Source organism: Canis lupus, chromosome 13, assembly GCF_011100685.1.
Source record: "Canis lupus familiaris isolate Mischka breed German Shepherd chromosome 13, alternate assembly UU_Cfam_GSD_1.0, whole genome shotgun sequence".
NCBI lineage: Eukaryota > Metazoa > Chordata > Mammalia > Carnivora > Canidae > Canis > Canis lupus.
The window spans coordinates 49,571,441-49,596,181 of record NC_049234.1 but is presented as its reverse complement, the minus strand read 5'-3'; the positions used below and the strand labels follow the sequence as shown (position 1 = coordinate 49,596,181).

The following is a 24,741-nucleotide window of genomic DNA, read 5'->3' as shown; positions in this document are numbered from 1 at the left end:
ACTTCTGTTGTATTTCTTCCTGGGGGAAAAAGAAAAATCCATGTATTACATGACAGTCTTCTCAGCTATGTTCAATCTTTTCTTGAGATTCACCTTATATTAAAGAACTGAAATGAAATCAGGTGAGGAATGGGAAGAAAGAAGGGGCGCCTGATTCTTTTTTGTGATAGAGGTCAATCAGTTTAGACTTCTGACAGCAGGTCCGCCTTTCTCCTCGGGCAGCCTTTCTCCATCGCCCCTCTCCTGCCATCCTCAACTGAACCAAATGGTAGCTGCAACCCTGACATGAGTGGTTGTAGGGGTGAGTCAGCCTCTGAGCAGGGTGCCTGGCTTCCTTTTCCTGCCGTGGGGCCAACACCTTCTTCCTCTCTGGGGCTGCTACAGCTCTGCTTGCCCCTCTGCCTTCCTGTGTAGACCCGCAGGGAAGCACCGGAGACCCCAGAGCTCAGAGGGAGGCAAAAGTTAGCAAGTTCAAGGGAAGTGTCTGTCCTCTGTCACTCCTTACTTGGTTGGGTCCCATTTTCCAACTTCCCATCCTTTCCACCCAAACTCTTTCCCAGCTCCTCCCACCCCCATGTGCACTGGTTGGTAAGAATGGGGTTCTTCTTTAATCTTCTCAAACAACATTCATATATATATACACACACACATATATATGTATTTTAGAGAGGGGGAGGGGCCAAGGGAGAGGCAGAGAGAAAGAGAGAATCTTAACCTTGCTCCATACCCAGTGAGGAGCCTGACATAGGGCTCAACTCTGGGGCTCGATCCCAAGACCCTAAAATCATGATCTGAGCCAAAATCAAGAGTTGGATACTTAACCAACTGAACCATCCAAGTGCACCTCAAACAACATCTGTATTTTTTAAAGTGTCTTCTGGAGATACAATGCCCAATGGTGAACTTTCAGACATAAATAAAATTATTTTAATTGACAGCAGGCTTTGGAGGGACTCCTTAACTCCATGAAGGCCAGGGTCTACAGGGCCAACATAAAGACTGTGTCTGGTATCAGCACATCCCCTGTTTCTATTCTTTATCTGTGTTGCCCCTTTCCACAGGAAGAGTTCTCCAGAGCCAAAATACTACTGATTTCTGATGCCTGGTCCCTCACCCCTACCACCACCCATCTCCAGAATTGGAATCATATTCTTCATTTTCCTAGAACAAGTAATGCTTTCATGGAAGAAAAATAGGCACGAGATGCTCCTTTGAGATAATTCGCTAGAGCTGATTCACATTGCTGATACTTTGGCAGAGGCAAGAGGGACCAGAAGTTTGAAACATTCTCTGGGGGCTTGGATGACCTCTTTGTAACTGTCCCACTGTCGGACAATATTCTCTGCTATTAGAGGGACACCTGTAGGTACCAGGAGTGAGGTGAAGGGAGCGCTAAAGTTAATGACATTTTAAGTTGCATTGCTGGGATCCTAGAATGGGTTTTTTTCTCATGACAGTAATAAGATATCTCCTACAATGAAATTAGATAAACCTTACAGAATCCCAACCTCTGTGTCTTTTATTATTTTGAAGTCAGTGTTAGAAGGGACTGGGAAAGGTCTTCTATCAGTCCCTTGGGAGGCCAGGAAGATCTGGCATTTTCTATTATCACCAATTCAAGCCCAGTGTAGCTGGTGTTGGTTCTTACAGAGGTTTCCAGTATCTTTATCTCCTCTTAATGCCCTGGGACTATTCCCAGAACTCAGTGGTTTTAGTTGTTGGACGCTTTATCAGTGGAATAAAGATCTAAAGGTCTCCCCCTGAAAAGAATAAAATGTTAGTCACTAGAGAAAAGGACAGGAACAATGTTATTTGGCCTCCGCCCCTCCCCATCACAGTGTCTAATTATCATCTGTTCACTCAGAGTAAATAAATCTCCATCAATGGGGTGAGGTAATGAGGGCATTCATTTATAAGCCAGTGAGGGATGAATGTCTTTCCCAGGGGATGACGGAAACAAGGAAGAGAAGAATAAAGCCAGGTGGAAAATTAGTATTGATGTGAGCGAGATGTAAGATTCAGCTCTGGAGGGGAAAAGAAGCAAGCAAGGTGTTTCATGGTTTTTGTTGGACAGAGACTGGTTTGCCAAATTATCGTTCAGTTTTTCTTGAACCTTGTCCCATCCCCCAATACTAGGGTTCACTTTGGTAGGCATTTGGATGCCAACTCTCCAATTCACGAATGTGATCCTTGCTGAAGTTATTTTTGGTAACTGTACATTAATATTCATTACTAGTATAAAGATACGGGTGGCTCTTCTGAATGAGGCCAGCTCAATCATTTTGTCTTAAATGAATCCTGATAGAAAATGAGACTTTCCTCCTCCAAGTTTTAATTAGTCAGTCTTTAAAACTTTGCCATTTGTTCAGCTCTAGTAACTGGAAATCCTATTGAATCAGACCTTGTAGCCTCAGAACCCCCCACAGAGCTACCTCATTAGGGGAACTGGAACCATGCTGCTCTCACACCAGATTCCAGAGTTAACCAAACACACGCGGGTTATGGAAGAAAATGCACCCTACCTTTAGCGGTAGAACTTTGGTGAAAGCCACCAAAGTTAACATGAGCTAGTGATCTCCAGGAGTAGAATATGGCATCTGGAGAGCAACTGCCCCACATGGGTAGTCTGCTGCCCTTGGCTTTAGGCTACTTTTCTCTGCTCCCACCTCACAGTTCAGGACAACTGATCTTGACAGCCATGTAAGGCATTTCAGTGTGTAAACTCTGTTGTACAGTCAGGGCAAGTTATAAGTATGGTCCCATGCTCTTCAGCCAGCTTAGCACTGGTGCAGAGCCCTAAATGGCCCTGCGGCCCCAACTCCTTTCTGGCTCTACAGGCCTTGATTCCTAGAAGCACTCCTTCTCCTGTGGTTCTCACTCTTTCTTCTGATCATGGGCTAATGCTGAACTACCTTTCAGCTCCCGAGATCTCTGCAGAGATGAGATCCTCCCCAGCATGACCCTAGAGTCCACCCTCTTTGTCCTGAGGTTGAGTCTACTCTGGCCATACTAAGTCAGAGCCCTCTGGATGTTTCTTACCACACCATCTCCATCAGCACATCCCAGGTCTGGTGTCCATCTCATAGCTGTGTTCTATTTGCTTCTTTTCTGTCCCCTCATGTGCTTACCTCTGGAATAGGTGAATTATAAAAACCCAGAAGGGACAGTAAAGACCCCCTAAGCTTACCTCTTCATGTACAGTTGAGCTGACTGGCACTATTTTTAAGGGGCTTCCTTGGGTTCCCGTAGCCAATTGATCACCCTAGAGCTTCCTATTGGCAGGGTCCAGGACTACAGAGTCCTGGTGGACACCTACCCAAGCAATATGCCTGTTTATCCCAGTGTGATGTGAAAAATATCATCATGCCCAATGTTTGCCATGATGAGTGAAAGGCTGGGAAACACAGGAGAAAAAAGCCTGAGGTCTGACTTCCCACAGGGCCCTCTGACTCATCCTCTCCCATGAGGATCAGGGCAGGCTGCTTCTGTTTCCTCACTAGTCCCCCTTCAACATTGCTTTTTAAAAATCCTAGCTTCCTCCTGGCCAACCTAATCCACACCCCAGCTGATTCGCCAGCATGGGTTTCCTCCTTGTCTTTTGTTTGCAGGATCCCCCAGCTCTCAGTAGCATAGTAAAAGGCAGACCTATGACACATAAAAGTGTTTTAGCCCTCACAGGGTACCATGTCTAGAAGCATCCCATCCAGGGCCTTCCCTAAATCCCTGGTCTCTTTTGTGAGATGTGAAGATTTGGAGTACACAGAGCTAGAAGGTTCTGAGTAAGCTGGAAGGACAACTCTTTCTTTTCTTATTATTTAGCAGCCCCACAGCAGGAGAGTTTGGGCTAGCCTACTCCATGGATCCCTAAAAAGCAGTACCTTAAGGTTGTTCAGGGCTGGTTTCCACTCATTTTACTTAACAAATACTTACTAAGCACTACTGATGACCAAGGCCCTTGATGAGATCACCACACATTGGCGAGATATAGCAGCCATAGAGGTTTATCTGGGGCATCAAGGAGATCCTTCAATTTCTTTCATTCATTAAACAAACACTGATTAATCCCTGTTAAGCTCTGGTGCTGGGTGGGGGCAAAGGATGCAATCGATGATAATAAGATGAATACAGTCTCCGTTTTCATGGATCTTATATTCTAGAAGGAAATGTAGACTAACAGCAAGTGATTAAACATAGTAATTAGAGATACCAAACATTCTGTGAAGGTAATAAAGTATTAAAATAGAGAATAAGGAGATGGGTAGAGAACCTACTTTAGACTAAGTGGTTAGGGAAGGCTTCATTGAGAATGTCCTATTTAAGCTGAGACCTGAGGATGAAAGGGAGATCATCAGATAAAGAATGAAGGCGGAACATGCTAAGCATAGGAAATAGCATGTGCAAAGGTCCTGGAGCAGAGAAGTTAAGTGTCACAGTGAGAAAAACCATCCCCGTGGACACATTCCTTGCTCTCCTTTCTGGTTGGACCATAGAAAAAGAGGGAATGTTCCAGTTTTCCAATATGTGACAGGTAATTTTGCTATTTCCCTCCTCCAGAAATGGTTTAAGCAGCGTCTGGCTCAGTGGCGGCAGTCGGAAGGCCTCCCCTCAGAGTGCAGATCCGTGACAGACTGAGGAGATGGTGGGCTGGTGCCAGGAGCTTCCCTCCATGAAGACCATGCACCGTTTCTCTCAGCTTAACCATCCTTTTTGTTTTTTCAGCATAGTGCTATGTGTTTCATTGTTAGCTGTCCTGCTATTTAACACGATGTTGTATTTTTTAAATGTATATAACTAGGAAAGAAAATAACTATAGGAAGCTGTATGTAGCTTCTGTGTAAAGCCGTGGCTGGGCTGAAAAGTGGCGGGGCTTGCATTTCCTTTCGGGTCTTGATGATAGATGGTATGAAAATCATCGAAGTATGCTTTTGACCATCATCTCCCCGTACGAGTTTATTTTTACCATCCATTTCAGAGTAGGTAAGGCCTCCGTTGAAAAGATGACATGACCAAGAGGGGGAAGCATTTCCTTCTGGTTCTAATTCCCTAAGTTGTTTTCCTTATGTTGCATTTAATACATGGAGATTGAGAATACAGAGGGATATTTGAGTCATTCAGATTTCATAAAGCAGTTCCTTGGATTATAGCTGCATTAACTTGGAAAGAACCCAGTTAGGCTGGAAGACAGAAACTCCAACGGGCAGAAAATCAAGTAACCGAGGGGGGAAAATAAAATCCACAGGAGTATTGAATTTACCTTACTTAAATGTATTTGTTAAATTTATTTTACTAAACAAAATGAACTGCTTTTTGTCTCTGAAATGATACTCTAAATAAAAACCTCTTTGTTGAAAATGCACAGAGTCCTCTGCAGGTTTGTTTGTTTGTTTTTAATTTATTTATGACAGACATAGACATAGCCTATGCAGGGTTTTTTTTTTTTTTTTCAATTCATTTATGATAGACATGGGGTGGGGGGCAGAGGCAGAGGGATAAGCAGGCGCCATGCCAGGAGCCCAACCCAGGACTTGATCCCGGGACTCCAGGATCGCACCCTGGGCCAAAGGCAGGCGCTAAACCACTGAGCCACCCAGGGATCTCCCTCCTCTGTAGGTTTTTAACCGAATAATACACGTATCAGAGAAAAACAGAAGAACTCCAACATAGGAGCAGACTGACAAAATTGCTATCGTTTTTCAAGTCTTTGCTGCTCAAAGTGGAGTTCATTACTCATATTATCAGCATTAGCAGCGAGCTTGCTTCTGAGAATGCAGAAATTCAGACTCCAATCCAGCCCTACAGAATCAGAATCGGCATTTTTAACAAGGTCCCCAGGTGATGTATATGCACATGGAAGCGTAAGCAGCACTGTCCTCTCACAGCCCCTACAGGCAATTTGCCTCTATCTTCTATGATAGCATATTAAAGGTCTTTTTTTTTTTTAAGATTTTATTTATTTATTCATGAGACACACAGAGAGAAAGAGAGGCAGAGACACAAGCAGAGGGAGAAGTAGGCTCCATGCAGGGAGCCCAACATGGGACTCGATCCCAGGTCTCCAGGATCAGGCCCCGGACTAAAGGTGGCACTAAACCGCTGAGCCACCAGGGCTGCCCCGCATATTAAAGGTCTTAATGTCTTATTTATTAAATGTGTGTTTGATTGGGGCCCCTGGGTGGCTCAGTTGGTTAAGCGTCCGACTCTTGGTTTGGGCACAGGTCATAGTCTCACAGGTTGTCAGATGGAGCCCCGAGTTACGCTCTGCACTCAGTGGGGGGGTCAGCTCGAAAGTTCACTCCCTCTGCCCCTCGCACCCTCAAGAAAATAAATCTTTTTTTTTTTTAAGTGTTTCATTGTATGAAACAATAACTATCATAGTGGATTAACCAAAATGGCTTTTTGTTTAATTGCTTGATTATTTTTAATGAGACATCAGCAGGTAAGTGTCTCTCTAATGTCAAGGACCTGTGGTCACTCTGTCTCCTACTTTGCTGTCTTTAGCATGTAGGTTTTGTGCTCATGGCATACAAGGTGGATGGTTGGCCATTAAGTCTGCGTTTCAAGTGAAAGAAAAGGGCAGGGGGGAAATGCCAGCTAAGTCCCTGACCTTTAAAAAAGGTTTCCTGGAGGCCCCCACCTAGCAACTCTCAGCTACATCTCACTGGCCAGAAGCCCATGACTATTCCTAACAACAAGGGAGCCTAGGAAAGTGAACATTTTTAATTGGGCATATTGTTGCCTTGAGCAAAATCAGGGTTCTGTTGGTAAGAAGGGCAGAGGGGCACACAGGGGGCTCAGTTGATTAAGCATCTGCCTTTGGCCCAGGTCTTGATCCCAGGGTCCTGAGATTGAGGCCCACGTTGGGCTCCCAGCTCAGTAGAGAATCTGCTTCTCCCTCTCCATCTGTCCCTTCCCCACCCCAACCTGGCTTGTGCTCTTTCTCTGACATTCTCTGTCTCAAATAAATAAATAAAATTAAAAAAGAAAGAAAGAAAGAGAGAAAGAAAAAGCAAGAAAGAAGGAAAGAAAGAAAGAAAGAAAGAAAGAAAGAAAGAAAGAAAGAAGAAGAAAAAGAAAGAAAGAAAGAAAGAAAAAGAAAGAAGAAGAAAGAAAGAAAGAAAGAAAGAAAGAAAGAAAGAAAGAAGAAAGAAAAAGAAAGAAAGAAAAAGAAAGAGAGGATGGATATTAGAAAGGCCACTAGCAGTGTCTGCTAACCCAGCCTGGAAAGACACTAGTCTACACTTTTTTTTTAATTGGCTCCACACCCAGCATGGAGCCCAACCTGGAGCCCAGTATGGAGCCCAACACGGGGCTTGAACTCACAACCCTGAGATCAAGACTGGAGCCGAGATCAAGAGTCTGCACTTAACTGACTGAGCCACCTCGGCGACCCATCACTGGTCTACACTTCTGAACTCTGACCTACAATGCAGACACAATTTTTTTTTTTTAGAGCTTTAAAATAATGGGTCCAGAATAAGAAACACTAACAGTTATTCAGAATACAAATGTTTACAAGATCCTAGTACACACCCTTGGCAAGCTTCCTCTCCCTATACCTTAAAATATTTCTTCTGTAAACAACACATAGTGATCCAGGGTCTGAAAGAATAACCTCATCTGGCATGCTCCCTACAACCTTATTAGTGATGCCCTGAGCATCTCTCAGCACCCAGGGCTGGATGCTGACATCACTTTCTGGAAAGAAGGAAGGGAAAAGGTGGAAATGAGGTAGGAATGTGTGCACGTAATAAATACCTGTATCGAGAGAATATTCTTTACCTTCCAAAGCTTTTATAGATACTGGCTGACAGGAAAAAAAATGACTGGGGGCAAAGCAGATGGAGAGCACAGTGATTTACCCATATCACGCCCTGAGAAAGATGCTAAACCAGGTCTAAGACCCATGTCAGAAGTCTTTCTAGACCCCAGAGACACTTTCAAGAACAATCCATCCAGGACAAGAAGAGTTAACCAGTTGGGCAGAGAGTGCGTCTTGGTACCAAGAAGCACCATTTGGGACAGAAGGATCACTTCCTGTGTTCATCAGGCCCAGGAGTCAAGAGTCCTTGAATAGCACATGCTGGGAGAAAATGAGATTCTGTGTCCTTTTAATTAATTAACTAGTGTGTTTAAACAAGTGCCAAGTTTTTTATGTATTCATTTCTTGCATTTGAAGTACTCCTTAATGGCATCCTTGGCTTGAGTCTTTGCTGTTGTCCTTAACTACTGCACAACTGCAACCAACCACTTTCCTGTTTTCCCTAACACTTTTATAGAAGCCTACCCATTCCCCTAGTTTGGTGTTGTCATCCACCTTAATTATGTGGATTTGGCACTCGGCACAAAGTGCCTCCACCAAGTCGACATACGTAGCCTCATCAGGGTCAGAGGCAGCTACACAAAGATGGGTTTGGTGCTTGTCTGAGGCTCCTACAGGTTGGCTATTCCCTGTGAAGGCCTTCATGGATGAGGCCGGTCTTCAGCACTCCTGGTACAGCAGTCTTAACCTCTCCTACACCCTACACCACCAGTGGCAGGGTCTTCTTTGCCCCTGGTGGTGGGGAAGGGGAGGCCAATCTTAAATGCTCCGCAGCCTCTGGGGGCTCAGCAGAGGCAAGGAAAGACTCGGTGCCCTTTTAAGTGTGGATCTGTTAACAGTACTAACCTTCCCGAGTAATATGAGGATGGCAATACACTACTTCAAAAAAAGCACTCTGTAAATAGTAATAATAATTACTCTTACTACAAGGTATTAATGAGAATGGGAAAAGGATCATCTTGACGCCTGAGAGAAGTCTTAAAGAGAACCCAGAGCTCTACATTTTATTGTCAGAAGTCTCTTCTGGACACCCAGGGCCACACACCAAAGTGGTAACACCCACCCTCGGACTGAGAAAAATCCCTGTTTCTACCCTTGATGCCCAGTTCTGCCATTGCAGATGGTACTGGCTGCTTAGACTGATGATTATCCCCAGCCCCTTTCTCTGTTGCCACCTTTCTCCCAGCAAGGCTGTAGAGGTTAAAAAGCCAAAATGCTCCTTTTTCCATCCTCACTGGAAGCTGTGGCAGTCATGTGACACAGTCTTGCAGCTGAGACTGAAGACCTGGGGTGAGGGGAGGTGGGAGGAGATGGGAGGCTTTGGGGAGAGGTTTTGCATTTCCTGGTAAAGGGGGAGGAGAGGGCAGCAGGCTCAGTCTGTTTTTTCCTTGCTTGCCTTGAACCAGTTTCATTTGGTAATTGTAAAAAGAGATAAGCAAAAGAGAGAAACAATAAAACCAACAAAATCCATAAGAATTACCCATGATCCCACTACCCAGAGGTAACCTCTTATAAATGTTTATGTTACAGGAGAATATATTAAGAGGAGGCATGTTTTTGAATGTTTTATATAAGTCCCCAGGACCCCCTCCTTGGGTGTGACGGATTGGCTAGAACAGTTCACAGAATTCAGGAGAACAGTTTCCTCACTGGATGACCAGTCCGTAATAAAGGATATAGCTCAGGAACAGCTAGATGGAAGATATGGACATAGGGGTGCTCAGCTTCCATGCCCATGCTGAGCACACCACACTCCCTAGCACCTCCTGGAAGCCCTGTGAATCCTGTACTTTGGGGCTTTTATGGAGGCTTCATTATGTAGGCATGATTGATTAAATCCTCAACCTTCAGGAAAGTTTTAGCACACGATGGCCTTGCCTTGGTGATCCTTCAGGGGACGGGGAAGGAACTGCTTGAGCCATGTGGGTGGCACACGGTGGACTGAAGAAATGTTTCTGTCTGTTCTCTTCTCATAAAGCGGTAAGAGCACCCCCTTCCCTACTTCATGTGGTCCTGGTAGAGCAGTTACAGCATCACAGGTTCCCCACCCTACTCAGAATTCAACACATGGCCCTCGCTGGCCTATCACAATGCCATATCCCTGTGCACACAGGGACTGAAACAATGTATGGGCTCTTAGCCTTCGCCAGTTTTCCCAGTTGGAACTGGTAATTCTCTCTTGTGCTCTTGCCTGGAGAGTTATGAGAGGCCTGGGTTGCAGGCAGCCATCTACCCAAGCACAGAGAGCAGAGCACTCTGTAGTGGAAGAGAATGAAGCCATGCAGAGATGGGAGTTTCAAAGAGAAGAACAGAAAGAGAGGTCAGGTCCTGAGGCCCTGGTTCCCACTCTCCCCTTGGGCTTACCACAGCCTTCATGGCTCTGTGAGCTAATGAATTCTCTTCTTGCTGCGTATCTGTCACTTGCAGCAAAAAGAGTCTCAACTAATGTCCGAATCAAGAGAGGAATGCATAGAAGGAGAACTATCAGCCGCTAGAGTAATTAAGAATCCAGGAGAAGCAGAGAATCAGAGTAAGAAAAAAATAAATAACCAAGAATATGTCGGCCAACAAACCTTGAAAATAATTGGACAGAGTACCAGATTTTTCTCAATTGATGGGGACTTGAGAAAAAGATTAGTTTTGCACATTATAGGATGACGAGTAGATAATTTAAGGGCATCAAGGACATACTTTGTGAACTAAGTGTAAATGTTGGGTAGATACAAGTTTGTGACCCTTGCCATCTCCTTGTAGACATTTTGCTCCACATGTTCCACTGTCCACTAAAAGATCATTTTAAAACCTGATACCAACTGTTTCAAACACATCCCTGCTCAAATTCAATGCCAAAGTATCTAGCCATAACAATGCTAATAAGAAAAATAATTTGAAACTTCACATTCTTTTCCCATGATGGAAGTACTGAGAGGTAGTGAAGTGGACATAAGTCAGGCCATGATCTGGGATATCAGCCACTGCTTATGTTGGCAGAGCAGCATAATAGGATTTTGGGTGCCTGGTGCTATGTTGTTGTGCTCTACATAAACAATGAAGGGCACGAGGAAGTAGAGGTTTCTAGATATCTTCTCCCTTTTCCTTCACTATCATTTTTAGGCTTCAAAGTATTTAAGTGCTGTCACACTGGGGGATATGCTCCTGTAAATATAGATTCTTCTTATAAGAATTTACCACTTTAACTTAGAAAAACACAAGAAACATTAGGTTTGAATCTCAATTTATGTAACTCATCCAACTACTTCCATATAATGGTAAACTGACTCATAGTTCATATGACTCATCCTTGGAGTTCCAGATTAGCAATGCAGAAGGACTTTTTTTTCTCTCTCTTTTTTAAAATAGAGACAGAGAACATGATGAGCAGGGAGGAGTAGCGGGGGAGGGAGAGAGAGAATCCCAAGCAGGCTCCACACTCAGCATGGAGCTCAATGTGGGGCTCGATCTCACAACCCTGAAATCATGACCTGAGCCAAAATCAAGAGTCAGTTGCTTAACCCACTGAAACACCCAGGCACCCAGAGAAGGATTTTATTCTTCCTTCCAGATGGAAGCGCCCTCTCCCACTCCTTTCCTAAAAAGATTTTTATATGGGAATTTGGCATTGTCTGGGATTGAAGAAGGCAAGTTCCTGGAGATAGTGACCTTAAGGGATAAGAATCCTCTGGGACACAGGAACTACAATTCAGAAGCCTAGAATCTTTTTAGGATATAGGATGTGTATTCATGTATGAGGAGAGTGCACCTGTAAATATGTGTGGCTAGAGGTGAGTGCAGAGAATTCTGTGTGTCCCCTTAGCCTTCTCCCTTTCTTCCTATCTAAGGAGATGGCTGCCCAGCTAAAGACTAGCTTTTCTCACCTCTTTTACAGTGAGGTTTTTAAGCCAGTCTCCAAGATGCTTCTAATGATCTCTGCCTCCTGGTATTCCCACCTTTGCATAGTCCCTTCCCACATTGTACCAGGGTTGGTCTGTGTGACCACTAAAGAAACAGAAATGAGGGATCCCTGAGTGGCGCAGCGGTTTGGCGCCTGCCTTTGGCCCAGGGCGCAATCCTGGAGACCTGGGATTGAATCCCGCATCGGGCTCCCGGTGCATGGAGCCTGCTTCTCCCTCTGCCTGTGTCTCTGCCTCTCTCTCTCTCTCTGTGTGACTATCATAAATAAATAAATAAATTAAAAAAAAAAAAAAAAAATAGAAACAGAAATGATGGTGAGTCACTTCTGAGATTAGGTTAAAAGACACTGCAGCTTCTCTCTCTGTCCGTCTTTGGGATTACCTTATCTGGGGGAAGCCAGCTGTCATGTGGAGCAGCCCTATGGAGAGGCCCATAAGGCAAGCAACTAAGGCCTCCTGACAACAGCCAGTAAGGACAGAGGTCTGTCAACAACCTTGTGAGCTTGGAAGTGAATCCACCAGCCTCTGTCAAGCCTTCAGATAACAGCAGCCCTTGAGATATAACCTATCCAGCTAAGCTGCCCCTTAAAAATGGTTCTTGTTCTAATCTGCCGAGCTTTGGGATAATTGGTTTTGCAGCAACGGATAACTAAAGCACTGTGTGGGTAAGGAAGTGCTGTGTGCTATTTCTGGGTCATGCCTCTAAAAAGAATAATGTGCCCTCTTGTTTCTCTTCCCCCTTCTCCTGAACTAGAGCTGTCTCAGATCTTGTAGATGACAGTAATATCTTAGGGTTTGGAAAGTAACAAAACAAAAGAAGCCTGGGTCTCTGTATTATTCAGAAATACCAGGTTTAACTGCATTAACACTCAACGTCCAATCAGTGGCTTAAAAGCAATGCTCTATTTCTCACTTCCACAAATAAGCTGCAGCTCTGAGGAATTTTTCAGGATGGCTGTCCTTCATATTAACAGTGCCTCCACGCAAATTTCAGTGTGAGGGAAAACATGGGCAACTAAATGCTTCTGTGGCACACCACACTCACATTTCACGGACCAAAGCAAGTTGCATGACCCTGTCTAACCCCAACAGGGCAGAGAAGGACAATCTTCCCTTATTTCCAAAGAAAGAAGACTGGAAATATTTTTTTCAACAGAACTAGTATCTACCAAAGCACACAACACCATCAAGTCATCACATCAGCCCTGGATTCCTATCCAGGAAGGAGCCTAATAGAGAAATAAGTTTTTATTTTGGTGAAATCACAATGTTTGGAGATCTCTTATTACGGAGCCTAGCCTGTTTCTTAAACAATAAAAGCATAGAGCTATTTTTAAAAAATGAATCCAGGACCTGTCTACCTATTAACTGGGTTTAAAGTTATTGACAAGGAAGGTGAAGGCACACAAATGGATAATCCTTTTTTTTTTTACACAAATGGATAATCCTATTTGTTCTTTCAGAGCCATTCTCCACCCTTTTTTACTCTATTCTGTGGCCAAGGAGGGTGACCTTTACAGATCGCCTCAACCAAACTCCCTTCCTTCTGACTACTGATTGATTTATTCAATGATACTGACTAGCAGGAAGATCATAGGATAAGAGTAATGTCAGTGTTTTTTTGCCCTGTTGATGTCTATCCAGAGTCATAGTTTGACAGTGACTATATTCTTCTGGCCAACGCCATAGCTTCTGGCAGGAGACCCTCCCCTAAATTATTGATCTCTCTGGTTTCCAGTAACATCTCCCTCCCCTTGATCCATTCCAAGCCTAGAAATAGTAATTGTTATTAGCCTTAACGTTTCACTATCCCTTGTTGGTTTTCCTTAATACTCTCACGTCTTTGTAGAGCCTTTCACTAATCATTGGCAATTACCTCTGCCATCTATTTCCTGTCAGTATCCTGACCAATATAATCATTCTCCCTCGAATTATAGCTATTAGTCAAAACAACCAATGACATTAAAAAATGGACAGACATGAAAGTCTCAAAAGGATGATGATGATCTTTTGGATCAAAGATGTAATAATCAAAGCAAACAGGCATTAGCACCCAAATTTCACTATGCAAGGGAAATTACCATTACTGGCCTCATCAACATGGTGAGAAACCAAGTGGCATCTTAAATATTTGTGGCCCTATCCCAAATTATTCTAGCAAGAAGCTATCTGACATACTTATTCCAAAATTAAAGCTTATCCCCCCAAATCTCCATTATTCATTTCAAATATCAATGGCTTACCAACTTAATTCCTTAGCTGGAGTTCCATTGAGTTCAGCCAGGAAGCTCTGAATTAGGATGCAGTTTGCCAGGTTTCTGTTTGAACAAGATTCAGGGAGTCTCCAAAAATCCCATAGGCCACAAAATACAGTTTGCAGCCCAACTCATTCCATGGTGAGAGAAGAAAGAGAGAGAGAATGAGAGCAAGAAGGGGAGGGAGAGAGTGATGAAGAGAAAGAGAGGAAAAAGGAAGGAAGGAAAGAAAGAGGCAAAGGAAGGAAGGGAGGGAGGAATCTGCCTGTCAAGTTCATCATCATCAAATGAGGACCTGCCTCTTCTACATTAAAAAACCAAAACCAGGGATCCCTGAGTGGCGCAGTGGTTTAGCGCCTGCCTTTGGCCCAGGGCGCGATCCTGGAGACCCGGGATCGAGTCCCACGTCGGGCTCCCGGTGCATGGAGCCTGCTTCTCCCTCTGCCTATGTCTCTCCTCTCTCTCTCTCTCTCTCTCTCTCTCTCTGTGACTAGCATAAATAAATAAAAATAAAAAAAATATAAAAAACCAAACAACAACGACAAAAACAAAATAGAAAAACAAAACAAAACAAAAAACCCTTTCATTTGGGAGTGCTCCCCAAAGGGCACAAAGTAGGGGACCTAGAAGAAAATGTGGCTTTGCTTCCAAACACATCTGCTTCCAATGGAGCATCCTCAGTGGCCAAAGGAAGAGGAGCCAATAAGATCACGGAAGGTGATTTTTTCTTTCTTGTTCCTTTTTTTTTTTTTTTTTTTTTTTGACAGAGAGAGAGGGCTACAGCACAGAGGGTCCAGGGACAGGCAGAGGGAGAGGAAAAGAAAGACTCCTAAGCAGGCAGGCTCCATACCAGTGAGAACTTGATGGAGGCCTCAATCTCACAACTCTGAGATCCTGACCTGAGCCAATATCAAGAGCTGGACGTTTAACTCTCTGAACTACCTAGATGCCCCGTGGAAGATGATTTTTATCAATAAATATATCTGGGATAGAAACTCCTCTATGGTCAAACAACACAGCTGAGAAGAAAATGAAAAAATGAGATTCTTAACTATTCTTTAAAATATTTCCCCATTCTACCCCAAAACAGACAATGCCAACAAAAGCATGTATATTTGTTTAAATGCTTCACACTGTGACTTATCAGGCTTTCTATTGTCTCATATAAAAACAGGTAGGTGATTCCAGGTTTGCCTCATTCAGCTGCCTAACTAGGCCAGAGCTCTGGGTTATCCTCTCTGGGATCTCTTCTCTATCTTCTTGTGGTTGCAAGACACTGCTCCAGTTCCAAGCATCACATCCCACATAATACCCTCCAAATGCAAGAGGGAAAAACCCTGGTTTTCTCTTTAGATAACTCTCATTTTACTTTATCAGGGAGGAAAGTCTTTTCCCAGAACCCCCAATGGTCTTCCCTCCACCTCTCATTATCTAGAATTGGGCCACATGCTCCATCCACCACATGCCTATAATTGGTAAAATAGTTAGCACTTAGCAAGCAGGAGCTCATTAAATATTTGTTGAATGAATGAAAGATGAATTGGATTACCATGGTTGCCTTAGACTAATTACAGTCCATCTCCTAGAATCCATGTTCCTAGCACAAATTGTCACTTGATGGCTCAAAAAAATTGGCATATTCTTATCAAGGAAGATGGAATGAGTGGCTCCTGGGCAGTCACCCAATAGCAAATGCCACATTAGGCTATTTCTTCTTAAAACAGAGAATGAAAGCCACCCAGGAAAGGGCTTATAATTTTCTAAGAGTTACTTTGGGGAAAAAAATGTTTTTGGATTTAAATAAATTACTCATGCAAGAAGGTACCTCATTAGCAGACAAGTTACCATATTGTAAAAAGATACTAATCTTCTATTTTTTTGCCCCAGCTTGTGCATCATTTCCTTCAGCGTATTCTCTCTTTGCCTAAACCCAGATTGGGTTTTGTGTATTTCCTGTATATTACCAAGCACTGTCTACCTCCCCATAGTACAGCACTTACCACACCAGATTATGCTTCCTGTTTGTCACCCCTGCAGTAGAGCTTTTATGGGTTCACCAAAGTCGGTTTTCTTTTCTTTCCTTTTCCACTCAGCTACATTTCCCAATCTCCTTTGCAGTTGGGTGTGACCATTGACTCAGTCTGGTCAATGCAATGTGGGTAGAGTGGTGTGAGCCACTTGTAGGCTTGGCTGTAGAACCTAGCCAGCAATCTCCTGGCTCTCTCCTTCCATCTGCTGGCTGAATGGAGGGGGGGCTCTGTGGGAGGAGTATGGAAGGAGCTTGGGACCTGGTAGGACTGCCTAGAGCAGAATATCTGTCCTCTTACCAACATGAATTGGACTGGGATGAGATGCTGAAGAACATGGTTTCTTACTGTGCTAAATGACTGAGAAGCAAGGGTGCACGTGCCCTCGCTTTTATTACATGTTGCCCTCCACCCCTGATTAATACAATTCCCCATTAGGATGAAAATCTCTTTAAAATAGAAGTCAAAAAGTAAGGAAAGAAAGAAAGAAAGAAAGAAAGAAAGAAAGAAAGAAAGAAAGAAAGAAAGAAAGAAAGAAAGAAAGGAAGGAAGGAAGGAAGGAAGGAAGGAAGGAAGGAAGGAAGGAAGGAAGGAAGGAAGGAAGGAAGGAAGGAAGGAAGGAAGGGGAAAGGAAAGGAAAGGAAAGGAAAGGAAAGGAAAGGAAAGGAAAGGAAAGGAAAGGAAAGGAAAGGAAAGGAAAGGAAAGGAAAGGAAAGTCTCTTCCATCTTGGTTTTTTTTTTTGTTTGGCTTCAGAGGTAGGTGAAGCGGGCTGTGGTCGGCAGAGGGGGGTTGTCTGCGGCGAGTCAGGTGGCTGAAGAGGGGCCATTGGCCAACAAAGGGCCTCCAGTGGCCATGGCAGCAGAAAGTCAACCTGATGTGGGAAGAGGAAGACAGCTTTGACAGGGTTTCAGCTAGCTCGAGTGGAGGGTTGTTTGTCTCCCACTTTTTGCATGCATTTTATATGTACTTTATATGGGTATTCCTTGCCCTAAAATAGTGCCTGTCACATCACTGGCACTAAGTGGATTTTTAAATGAAATAAATGTAATCAAGTAGCTACTAGGTGCCAAAATTGTTTTAACTTTGTAGTGTTATCACGGTAATTTTTTGTAGCTCCTCATAGCTCAACATTGAAACTAACAGTAAATCCCTTTAAAAGGGGGATGGGGTTACCCGAGGTGATTGTCCTCCTTGACAGCAAGAAAGGGAGAGAAAAAGCTGCCTGTTGCTTTTGAAACTGCATCACCAGGGAAGAAGAACCCTCCCATCTTCCGCCCCCTGGGAAAAAGGGGGAACAGTGGAAGCTTTTCCTCAATATTTATGTGCTTTAAAGGAAACTCAAAACATTTAAAGATCAAAAGGACCATGTCAACAAGGTGCTCCAACCTAAATTCAAGTTAGATGGGAATATTCTTGCTGCTATCCCCAGCACACAGTATGTGCAAGCATTGTTGAACCTCTAAACGATGTTTCTTAGTGCTTTTTGAAACACCAATATCACTTGCAGTGTCTCCTTAAGAGTGTAAATTCTGTTTTTAACCAGCTCTCCTGCTCAGTGAACTATGAGAAATATTGCTACTACCTACCCTGCTTTTTCTTTTTTGTATTATTGTTTTTCATTATTATTTGGAAAGAATTTTAGCATCTCCCATTCCATCAAATTCCTTTAACTAGCTAATGTCCATGCTAGGAAAAGACCCCAAAATAGCTGCAGGGTTTCCTTCCTGCTGGCACTGATCCAGATGGGACAGTTACAGGTGCCCTCCCTGGCCTCTGTTTTTATTATTTTTCATTCATCCCTCAGCTGCAAAGCATTGCTGGTTCCCTATCTTATAGATCCTTGCAAATGTCATGCTGCCAGGAGTTTGGCTCAGGTTAAGGTAGTTTGCTGACTGCTCTTTCATCTCAAAACTGACCATTGGAATTCTCACTGTCAGTGAGTGAAAAATGATACAACCACTTTGGAAAAAACCTTCTGGCAGTGTCTGCTAAAGTTAAACATATAACTGACCTATCTCCCACCAATTCTATTCCTAGATACAGCCCCCAAGAAAAATGAATGTTTTGTCCACAAAAAAGGCATGTATACCAATGTTCATAGCAGCTTCATTCATAATAGACCCAAACTAAACAACTCAAATATTCATTAACAGGACAATGGATAAGCATTATGGCATATTTATATCATGAAATACTACTCAGCAATGTCAAAAGAACAAACTACAGATACACATAACAGTATGCATAGACCCCCAAAACATTATCCTATGCAACAGAAGCCATACACAAACCAATACATGCTGTATAATTCCATTCATATGAAATTCGAGAATAGGCAAAACTAATCTATAGTGATATAAATAAGAACAGGGCAACTTCTGAGTGAGAGGTGGGGACGATTGACCTGGAAGCATTATAAGAATATTTTCTGGGAAGAGGGAAATATTCTAAATATTGATTTGGCCAGTGGTTTCATAGATTTATATATACGTAAAAAATCACTCAGCTATATTAAGACATGTGCATTCTACTTTATTTAATTCAATTCTAGAAAGATAGCTGATTTCCACAGCTCTCACGAAGCAGATCCACATGTCTGCAGCTCCCACTTCCCTACCCTTTCTGGTCTACCCTTCCTGCACTCCACAGGCCTCTGCAATTTTACTTACCAGAAGTTTCCTGAAGTTGTCAGTCTCTCCTTAGTTTCTCTTCTAGAGTTTCCTCTCAATGCTATTGCCATGTGTGGCGCCAAGGCTGATCCTGTATGCTTACTGTCATCACCCACCACAAGAGTAGGTTACTAGCTAGAACAGCACAGGCTTGGTAGCTAAACCTAACCTAAAAAGTAGCTGTTGCTGATCCTTTTTTAATAGTTCTAAACGATGTTTCTTAGTGCTTTTATAACCTAAAAAGTAGCTGTTGCTGATCCTTTTTTAATAGTTCTTTTACATTTTCTAATTTTTATTTCTTCACCAATGTCTTCTTCACAAATTGCCTCCAGCTTCTGGGGATGAATGAAAAAAAAATGTTAATACTCTGGTCAGTGGATTTAATTAGCACCACTGTGATTTGGGACACAAGCCCAGATAGTTTTGCCACACAGAGTGAATGTGATGCCAAAGCAACTTGGTGATCTGCTAGCAGCAGAGGATTTAGAACACCAAATGCTGGGACTTTAGAAGGCCAAGATTAAAGATGGTTAAATAAACCTGAGTGCTACAGTTAGATAAAAAGTACAAAAGAGTGAGAAAAGGCCCAGTATAAAAATCTTCACATTTCTATCTCCTTGCATCTTAATTTTTGTTCAGAACTTCACAAACTATAAAATCCAGATTTTTCAGAGCAGAAGTGCCAACCCATTTGGACAGAATCCAACTTTTGTTCCAAAGTGGAACAAATGATGCTCTGCCCACAGTTGAATCACAGCAACCTAACCCAAAGTGAAGAAAAAAAACTGTAAAGCATGAAATGTGTTCTTTTTGAAGTACTGAACATTCCGAGTCACCCACAGAAAGGAAAACAGCAGTGAATTAGAGGAGAGATTAAGGAACTATCTTGACTTGGAAGAGGAGTCTGTCCTTGAGGACCATGCAGCTTTCTTTGCTAATTACCATTAGTGGAAAGAAATAGAGCGGGAGACCAGTCACTTCTTGAGTGAGCCCAGCTTGCTGAGGAGCCATGGTTCTCCAGGCTGTGGGATCTCAACCTTGGTTACACATTGGAATCATGTATGGAGTTTTGGAAACCCTGAGGTCTGGATCCCACCGTGGAGATTCGGACTGAATTTCTCTGGGGTATCACCTGAGCATCAGGATGTTTTAGGTCTCCCACATGATTTTACTGTGCAGCTGAGGTTGAAAAACCAACAGTCTAGGTTCTAGACCCTAGCAGGCTACCAAACATTCAGTAAATACTTGTTGCTGTGGGTCATAGTAATCTAGAGGAAGATTTTTTATTGAGATAAAATGCACATAGAAAATTCATTGCTTTAGTGCTTATAGTTCAGTGGTTTTCAGAGTTATGCAACCAGACCACTGTATAATTTCAGAACATTTCCATCACCCCCCAAAAGAACCTTGGTACCGATTAGCGGTCAGTGCCTCTTCCCCCTTCCATCAGTGTTTCCCCCAGCAAACAATCTATTTTCTGTTTTCATGGATTTACCTATCCTAGACACTTCACCTAAATGGAATCATATAATATGTGGCCTTTTGTACCAGGCTTTTTTCACTCATTATAATGTTTTCAAAGTTCATCCATGTTATAGCACACACTAGTACCTCATTCCCTTTTTATGGCTGAATAATATTCCATTGTATGGATAAAACACATTTTGTTTTTCCATTCATCAACTGATGGGCATTTCCATTATTTTTACTTTTTGGCTCTTATGAATAATGTGGCTATGAGCATTTACATACAAGGTTTATTGTTTGTTTTTGCAAATGTGTAGTTTCATTTTTCTTGGGTATATACCTGGGAGTAGCATGGTTGGGTGATGTAGGAATGCTATATTTAACTTTTTTGAGGAACCACCATAGTAGCTACACTGTTCTACACCAACAGTGTAGAAGGATTCCAGTTTTTCCCTATCCTTGCTAAAACTTGTTATTTTCCATTTTTTATAAACATAATATGATGGAGTGGAATTCATTGTGATTTTGATTTGCATTTTCCTAATGATTAATGATGTTGGGGATCCCTGGGTGGTTCAGCGGTTTAGCACCTGCCTTTGGCTCAGGGCATGATCCTGGAGTCCTGGGATCGAGTTCCGCATTGGGTTCTCTGCATGGGGCCTACTTCTCCCTTTGCCTGTGTCTCTGCCCTACTGTCTCTCTCTCTTGTCTCTCATGAATAAAAAAAAAAAAAAAATCTTTAAAAAAATGATGTTGAGCATCTTTTCATGTACTTATTGACCATATGTATACCTTCTTTTTTTAAAGATTTTATTTATTTATTCATGAGAGATGCAGAGAGAGAGGCAGAGACACAGGCAGAGGGAGAAGCAGGATCCATGCATGGAGCCTGATGTGGGACTCCAAGATCACACCCTGGGCCAAAGGCAGGCGCTAAATTGCTGAGCCACCCAGGGATCCCCTGTATACCTTCTTTTGAGAAATGTCTATTTAAATCTTTTGCATATTTTTATTTAGGATTATTTGTCTTTTTATTGTTGAGTTTTAAGAACTCTATATATTCTGGATACTACACCCTATCACATATATGGTTTGCAATTTTTTTCTCCCATTCCTTGGGTTGTCTTTTCACTTTGTTGATGCATGAAAGTTTTCAATTTTGATGACATCCAATTCACCTACCTTTTCTTTGTGTATTTTGTGTCATATCTAGGCCATATAATTTTGATTGCAAATAAAATGGTCATTTTTTTCCTCTTTAGCTGTGGTAGGCAGCATCTAAGATGGCTCCAGTGATCCCTATCACTTGATATTCATGCTGTTGTGAAATCCCCTTCCCTCGACTGCAGGCAAGACCCTAAGGCATGGGATATCACTTCCAAGATTTGATTACAAAAAGACTATAACATCTGTCTCTCTTTTTTGCTCACACTCTTATTTACTCTGAGGGAGGCTGCTGCTATGTTGTGAGCTGCTCTCTGGACAGGCCCACATGCTAAAAAACTGAGGGAAGGGCCAATAGCCAGTAAGGAACTAAATCATCCAACTAAGCTGCACCCAGATTCCAGACTCACAGACACTGAGCTGATAAATACTTATTTTAAGCCACTGAGTTTTGGCATAGTTTGTTACACAGCAATAGACACCTCATACAAGGACTTTTTGCAAAGGCAAGAGAGAAATTACTAAACTAATGCCCAAGCAGCAAAGCACTCCTGCCCCAAAGGTAAAATGAATGGAATTCAGATGGTTAGCAAAATAGTAGTCACTGAGCCATTGCTGCACAAGTGTCTTATTTACTAAAGGGATTTCCAACCAAATATATTTAATATATGATAATATATTATCATATAATATATGATATACATACTAGAAATAATAAACTATACATAACTAGTTTCAGCTCAACAGAGCCCATATCTCTGAAATGCTCATTCAGAACATCTGAACCATTTTCTCTCTTCCCTGCTTTCCCTCCCACAGCTGTTTTTGCTACCTTCAAACTAAAGTGAGGTTACAGAATGCAAGTAATTATACTATTTGTCTAAGCAAGACAAGGTTAGAGAAATGACTTAGTACTCTAAATAATATACAACATACATAAAGTGACTATATCTCTTGCTTCCAGGGCAGTCTTGATTTCAAATATTTCTGATGACCTGAATGTGTCCTCTTTGGGGTTCAGAAAATAGAGCTACAGGGGTACCTGGGTGGCTCAGTCGGTTAAGCATCTGACTCTTGATTTAAGCTCTGGTCATGATCTCAGCATCGTGAGATCGAGCCCTGCATTGGGTTCTGTGCTCAACATGGAGTCTGTTTGCTCCTTTCCCTCTGCTCCTTCCCCTTGAACTCTTTCTCTCTCTCTCTCTCTCTGTCTCAAATGAATAAATAAAAATTTTAAAAAAGAAAAAAGAGGTGCACCTGCATGGCTCAGTCAGTTGAGAATCTGCCTTCAGCACAGTCATGATCCCAGTATCCTGGGTTTGAGCCCCACATTTGGCTCCTTGCTGAGCGGGGAGCCTGCTTCTCTTTCTCCCTCTGCCTGCCACTCCTCCTGCTTGTGTGCTTTCTCTCACTCTCTCTCAAAAAAATAAATAAAATCTTTTTTAAAAAGTTAAATAAGGGGACCCCTGGGTGGCTCAGTGGTTTAGCGCCTGCCTTTGGCCCAGGGTGCGATCCTGGAGTCCCGGGATCGAGTACCATGTCGGGCTCCCGGCATGGAGCCTGCTTCTCCCTCTGCCTGTGTCTCTGCCTCTCTTCTTTCTCTCTATGTCTATCATAAATAAATAAATAAATCTTTAAAAAAAAGTTAAATAAGAACGAAGGAAGGAAAGAAAGGAAAGAGAGAAAATAGGGCTGCCACATATATACCACAAGGTCAAATAGCAATCATTTGGAATCTCCTACAGGTTTATATAATCCACTTCTACTTAAATTAAGTCATTGTATTTGCACCAACAATTGGGAGCTGTGGGGGTTAGTGGCTGAAAACTTTACCAAGAATTTGAGATTCTGTAATTCATAAGTAGGCCATAGACTGTCTTCAAAGCCCAGAAAATTCCAAAACAGTAGCAGCAACCTAAGGGGTCTTGTGCATGGATTTAGCTGAGTCTAAACAAGCATAATAATAAAAGAACTTGCCTTACACTGTCTGGGGGAAAAGCCATGGCAGGGTCACATCTAACACAAATCCCAGACAGAGGGTTGTTTTGCTCCAAGGAGCTTAGCTGCTGGCCAGAGGGAAGAGAGAACCTTTGGCATTCCTGTCCTGGCCAACTGTCATTCCTTTCATCTTCTCTCATAAGGAATCCGCTATGTTGTCCAGTCCTGGTACAAAATACTTATTCCATAAAAGCACATGAGTGTCTGGTCTGCAATTAAGAAGGGGCCTTTCCCTTCACTTTCTACTCCTTTGTACCTTGAACTCCTTACTGCTCGGGAGGAGTGGAGAGCAATAAGAAAAGCAGAGGCAAAGAATTTGAATCTTTTGAGTCAAGTAATAGAATTAATTGATCTTTTTAAGAGCCAGAGAATTATTTGGGGATGTTAAAAAGCCTGGTAAAGTAGAATCAGGTTCTAGAAATGTGGACTAAATGCACTTTCATTTCATGACAGTAAACATTGACTGAGTGGTTCTGAGGTGGCAGATGCAGGGCTGGAAATGGGGGTGCAGGAATGAATACCCCTGGACCTGCTTCACTAGATAGATGGCCGGGGATCCAGCACGGTAGCAGAGTCCCAGGGGCCGTGTACTCCAGCCTCATATACAGTACAATCGCCCCCTGAGTCTGTAGGCAGCTTAGAATTGAACTCAGCTTCAGGGTCAGGCAGGGGTTTCAGTAGGGGGTCTTTGCCTTCCTTGCTTTTGAGAGGTGCAAAGCCAGAAGTGTGTAAGCTCACCTCATTGTGAGATGTCCCAGCAGAGCCTTCTTAGCTGCTTTTCAGCTGCTTTAGGGATCAGAGAATCACCCCAGAGTCACTTCAATGGGAATTGGAGAGGGGAAGGTGATGGCTCCAAGTACCCAGTTCTCCATTTTCAGCACACAACAGAAGGCTCGACTTCAAAATAGCTTGTGATCTAGCTGTGGCAGTATGGACCCTTCTTTAGGGAGGGAACACTAGAGGTATAGAAGGTTTAGAATGAAAGAGTTAATGGCCTTGACAAGGCTTAGGCCTGCAGGGGGCTAGGTCAATACCCTCAGCCCTGTCTGGTGGAAGCCGAGAGAGAACTGGTGAAAGGCTGGGCAGCCAGAGCAAAGTTCATTCTCCCTTCTCAGTCAGCATGGCACCTTCCAGTGGTGAGCCACCCACCTGAGGCCCTGGGACTCCGGCCACCCAGCCCGGGGAGCTAAATACCCCTACTGGGTAGAGTGGAGAATGAAAAAAGCTGTCATTGGACAACTCACATAAAAGCAAATTGATAGGCTCATACAACCACCTTGCCGTAGAAATCGGGCCTATGTGTCCTGAACAAAATTATGAACTTTAGTCCTGGTTTCGAGCTGCTTTCATATGTCATTTCTAATTCCAATCACCCATGGGAGACAATGGCCTTTGCCTTTTCCAATTTTCACCCTTTTCCATCAAAACTT

At 43.0% G+C, this 24,741-nt stretch overlaps 1 protein-coding gene and 1 pseudogene across 3 annotated transcripts in view; one reads left to right on the top strand and one right to left on the bottom strand.

Moving 5' to 3' along the window:
* The window catches only part of HOPX (HOP homeobox), a 28,943-nt gene extending 23,587 nt beyond the window's left edge, over nucleotides 1-5,356 (top strand). For all 3 annotated transcript variants that reach the window (XM_038556179.1, XM_038556180.1, XM_038556181.1), the window contains exon 3: nucleotides 4,555-5,356. In XM_038556179.1, the coding sequence (XP_038412107.1) occupies nucleotides 4,555-4,632 (78 nt within the window). In that variant the 3' untranslated portion in view covers nucleotides 4,633-5,356. The remainder of the gene's footprint in view (nucleotides 1-4,554) is intronic.
* Nucleotides 5,357-8,157: 2,801 nt separating this feature from the next.
* LOC119876910 lies at nucleotides 8,158-10,195 on the bottom strand (annotated as a pseudogene).
* Between the last annotated feature and the right edge of the window lie 14,546 nt (nucleotides 10,196-24,741).